Source organism: Protobothrops mucrosquamatus, unplaced genomic scaffold (genome assembly GCF_001527695.2).
Source record: "Protobothrops mucrosquamatus isolate PMUCROS unplaced genomic scaffold, P.Mucros_1.0 scaffold2735, whole genome shotgun sequence".
Lineage (NCBI taxonomy): Eukaryota > Metazoa > Chordata > Lepidosauria > Squamata > Viperidae > Protobothrops > Protobothrops mucrosquamatus.
Window position 1 is genome coordinate 151,667 of NW_015388776.1, and position 5,138 is coordinate 156,804.

At 42.6% G+C, this 5,138-nt stretch overlaps 1 protein-coding gene across 1 annotated transcript in view; it reads right to left on the reverse strand.

The window, feature by feature from the left end:
* Positions 1 to 4,133, reverse strand: part of LOC107296299 (ADAMTS-like protein 3) — a 145,184-nt gene extending 141,051 nt beyond the window's left edge. Inside the window, exons 1-2 of the mRNA XM_015825646.1 lie at positions 4,093 to 4,133; positions 2,121 to 2,208 (exon numbers count right to left, since the gene is read on the reverse strand). Coding sequence (XP_015681132.1) covers positions 2,121 to 2,208; positions 4,093 to 4,133 — 129 coding nt within the window. The remainder of the gene's footprint in view (positions 1 to 2,120; positions 2,209 to 4,092) is intronic.
* Between the last annotated feature and the right edge of the window lie 1,005 nt (positions 4,134 to 5,138).

A 5,138-nucleotide genomic window follows, 5' to 3' on the forward strand; every position in this document is an offset into this window, starting at 1 on the left:
CTCAAGACATGGCTTTTCCAGCAAGCGGGCCTGACCTAAGGAGGATTTTATTTAGGGACGATTTTAAGTATAATTTTAATTGGAACACAGCTTCGAATATTTGGTTTTAATTTGGTTTTAGAGGGGTTTTTATTTTTATTGATATGTGTATCTGTTTTAATATGCTGTGCACCGCCCTGAGTCCTGCGGGAGAAGGGCGATATAGAAATTAAAATAATAATAATAATAATAATAATAATAATAATAATAATAATAATAATAATAATAATAATAATAATAATAATAATAATAATCAAGGAGAGAAGCAACCTAGAACTAAGGAGAAACTTCCTGACAGTGAGAACAATTAACCAGTGGAACAACCTGCCTCCAGAAGCAGTGAATGCCCCAACACTGGAGACTTCAAGAAGAGGTTGGACAGCTACAGTATTTGTCTGAAATGGTATAGGGTTTCCTGCCTGAGCAGGGGGTTGGACTAGATGACCTCCAAGGTCCCTTCCATCATCATCATCATCATCATCATCATCATCATCATCATCATTATTATTATTATTATTGATAATCTGGCACAGATTATCAGCCAGATGTTCAGACTGGATTTGGCATTTTTGTCTACCTATCGAGTCCTTACCAAGGACCTGGGATAGGCAGATGTGGATGTTGGATGGTATCACAGATATCGTCGCAGGATGGAAGCTATTCCTAGTAAGGCCGCCTTTTGCAATTGACTAATGGCGAATTTGTCAATGCCAATGGTGTTCAAGTGGTGCTCCAGCTGTTTTGGAATTGCACCCAAGGCGCCTATTACTACTACTACTACTACTACTACTACTACTACTACTACTACTACTGTTATATTATTATTATTGTTGTTATTGTTGTTATTATTATTATTATTATATTCTCAAGAACAAAAACATAGTCAAGTTGCCTTTTGGAAAAGCCCCTTTAAGACTCCCCAGGTATGCTCTACAAGAATGAGTACCGTGCAATTTTAGAAGGCACTCAATCAAGCGGTTTTCAGGCAGAAATCTGCTTGCTGGTTTTGCCGATTCCTCATGTTAACCTTATGCTGTATATTTCAAAATCCGTTCGTTGCTCAATGTCTTCCACTATTGATATTGGCCTGGCAAATGCCTTAAATAAATAAGCAGTTTTATTGTGGTAACCGATTCCCACTTTGTTAGTATTCGATGGAACTTTAAGGGGGAAAAAAACATTCTACCATATAAAAACACATTACTACTCAATTGCTTCTAAAGCAGGACTCTCAGCTTCCCTCTTTTCTACCCCATGTAAATTCTGCCAAAAAAATAAAGGAGGGGTGACAGCTGTTTAGATCACAAAAACACTAATTAGAAGGCTACCATTACTCATAAAAGCAAAAGCGCAGAGACTTGCATAAGCTTTGCGGTTAGCATTGTCAATGCTGAAGTATGTCAAAGATATGGCTAAATGTTTCACAGAAGAGTCTGCTTGACAAATTCATAACTGCCTTTTGGGGGAATGGGGAATGGTCCTGTATCTAATCTTCAGCCTTTGCTTCTGTGCCCTTTTGGACGAAGACGTAACTACAAGTCAGTGAGTTAAAAAAAAAATATGATAATTTCTTCTTCATGTTTGTCTGGCTGACCAAAACCTCCAGGGTACGATAAAGAAATTTGCAGAGAAATTTGTACAAAGAATAATTCAGCAACCTCTTCGGTGGGAATTTTTAGATGCCTCTTGAAAGAGGAAGGAATGTGTGACCCATAATCCCCAGCCTAATTCTTCCATCCTTGCCTTTGGAGACAGGGGCTTTAGGGAGATCTGCAGCAGCAACCTCTTAAAGTAAAGTAACATGTCCTTAAACAAAAGTTTTAAAATTTTACGGAGTTACTTAATTAATCGACTGGCTTAATTTGCTTCCTAAAAAATGAACCGAAATAAAATAAAATGTTATTAAATAAAACCAAACTTACTTTGTTTTTGTTCTTTCTGAATTTTTTTTTTAAAATACATTTCTGAGAGTCCTAGATTTCTGGTACCTGAGTCGGCACTGCAAACCACCTCCCAGGTCCTCGCCCAGGATTTTAACCATGATGCTATATTAATTTTTCCTCGTCTGATCCATGGCTTACCTGCAGACTGACGCAGATGGAAATGACAGCAGACCAAAGCACCTTCCCAAGCCGTCTGGGGATGTTGACCTTGGCCATCTTGTGGGACCTTGAAAAGAGCAGAAAAGGATTTTGGAGGTCGGTATGCGTAGTTCTCAAGTGCCCCGTGCCAGAAATTGAAGGACTAAAGCAAACTGGGAGAGCAGTCCAAACCAATCCCTGGAAATGGTGCAGCCTAAACAGCGGAGGGTTTATCCTGGCCAGGAATAGAGACTCGCGAGGAACAAAATAAGTCCAGCATAAAAAGCGAGGGACTTTCAATTCGGGCAGGAAAACCCAGCCCTTTTCCCCCTTGCTCCTTCCTTCCTTCCTTCCACCAGTTTATCGAGGCAGAGTCCTTCTCCGTCCCCTCCTCCCCTTGCAGCCAAAAACGAAATCAAACCTGCTCCGCTATTTCAACACTTTTCGCCCTGCTTCCCGACAAAAAAAGAGGCAAAGGCCAGAACGTTGAAGCCGCCTTTGCCAAAACATCCAAGCCATGTTGGAAAAAAAACAACAGCTCTGGCTAAACTTTGCAAAAAGGAGGGGGAGGCTGGGCAGGGGAGCGCACAGGATTGTTTTGTGGATTAGAAACAGAGGATCTTTCAATGTTTTGTTTTGTTGGGGGTTGTTTTTTTGTCCAAAGGGCATAGTCACATCGCCTTTCTTGCGGTGCCAAAACAAATTCTTTTGTTTAAAAAAAAAAGTCTGCAGAGAGTTACGCACTAGAGACTCACCAACTGCTGCTTTTACTCTCCCTTTTTCTATGAAAAGCATTTTCCCCCCACCCACCCAAACTTAACTGCAAGAAGTTCCTGATTTTAGCCAACCGGCTGGCAGGGTTCCACCTTCGTGATGTTACAGGGGGTTGCAACGTTGCTCAAAGGCGAAGAGAACACTGGGCAGCGCCAGCCTCAGATCAAGCCCTCAACCGAGCCCTCTCTGCACGAAGAAGAGAAGGCAGGTGCACGGGTCCCACCTCCTACGGACAGACCAGCACGGTCGTGACGTTTTCCACGACTTCCTACCTCTGATTGACACGAAAAATTCGCGGTGCAGGTCCTCTGCGAATAAAGGTTTTGTAATTGTACGGATTGAAGTCGCTAAGCTCCACGGACTTTTTTCGAACTCCACTTGAACCAAGCCAGTGGCTTGAACTTATTTAGAAGACGTGCAGATAGCCCTTGACTTACAACTGTTCAAACTTAACAACGGCACCGAAAAAGGCGACTTGTGACCGTTTTTCACACCTTACGAACGTTGCAGCCTCCCCGTGGTCACATGATCAAAATTCGGACGCTTGGCAACTGGTTTGTATTTACGACGGTCGCAATGTCCTGGGGTCATGTGATCCCCTTTTGCGACCTTCTGGCCAGGTCAGTGGGGAAGCCACTTAACCACCTCGTTATTAATTTAATAACCGCAGAGATTTGCTTCAAAGCGTGGCAAGAAAGGTTGCGAAATGGGGCAAAACTGACTTAACAACTTGTTTCCCTTAGCAACAGAAATTTTGGGCTCACATGGGGTCGTAAGCCGAGGACTATCTGTACATAGAGCAGTGATGCCAAACCTTTTAGAGACTGAATGCCCAAACTGCAACCCAAAACCCACTTATGCATCGTCAGGTGCTGGGTGGGTGGGTGTGGCCCATTGGGTAGGTGTGGCCCATTGGGTGGGCGTGGCTGCGGTGGTAACAGCAGACTGGGTGGGACTAAAAAGTTCAATTCCAACTTTGCAAGATCTTTTTTTTTCCGTGAGAAGTTGAAATTGACTGATTGATTGAACCTTTTTTTTTTTTTGCACACGGCGGCGGAGGCCTAAAGCAAAAAGGTTTTATAAAACCCAGCTGAAGGCCTAGGACTGGGGCGACGGCGCGCATGCCCACAGAGAGGGCTCTGAGTGCCGCCTCTGGCACCCGTGCCATAGGTTCGCCACCACTGACATAGAGGCTTACCTCAAATATTTGCAATTCGGAATACTGCCCACATCAAACATAGCCCTCATCCCCCCCCCAAAAAAAATTCAAGACATATTTACAGAGTTCTCTTAAAAAGAATATGAAAGTAGTTAGCTATGGCCTTGCTCAGGATTGTTGTTCACTTGCCCCGTTCAGCCTACAGCTCTGGAAATACTTCTCTTATCCAAATTTAAACTAGGCCCAACCCTGTTTAGTTTCTCAGCTCAACCATGTTCAGGCAGATTGAAGCTCAACTTGAAAAGAAAGCTGCCCGCCACCAATGTCAACAACATCAAGTAACCAAGATCAAGCCATAAGGGCTTAATAAGGTAGCTATTTTCCTCCTCCTACTCCTCCTTTTTATAAGATTTAATACTTTCCCTGCAGATAAAGCCTTCTTCCAAAATATCCTCTGTCACACGGTTTAAACCCCCAAAAGAAAAATGCATAAATAAATCAAAGGCATCCAAGTGGCTAGTTTTAGATCAAAGCCCATCAGATATGGTATCAAATCCTTCCTTGAATATAGCAAGCCAGTGGTTCGCTCAAGCTATCTCACAAGTTTGTTGTGAAGAGCAAAAAGGAGACTATCCTGATCGTAGGAGGACAACAGTGATAATCTTGAAGAAAGCATGCAGCAGCTGATACAAAAACATCTCCTCAGCCTGGAAAGAAAGGAGGGGGGGTTGAGGAAGAAACTCAAAATTGATCCACCTTGTCTGTCTTGGGTAGAAAAGGATGCCGCAAAGAAGATCTGTTGGGTTTTCAAGATTCTTATTATGCCCTATAAAAGTAAAGTTCCAGAAGTTCTCATCATGTCCTTTTCCTGTCCTGGCCTACCTCAAAAGGCCGACAATGATTGGATTTATGCAAACACAAAATTGATTTGGTTGATTGCACATTAATCCAACCAATGTAGTTTGTGGCTGTGTGGTTGAGTTGACTCAATGCACTTAACCAGATCGGTTAAAAACCTACCTGTGCACCACAGACTGTGCTTATTTAATTTCAATGTTGGCTTTTTTTTATTCATGGCTTGGCAG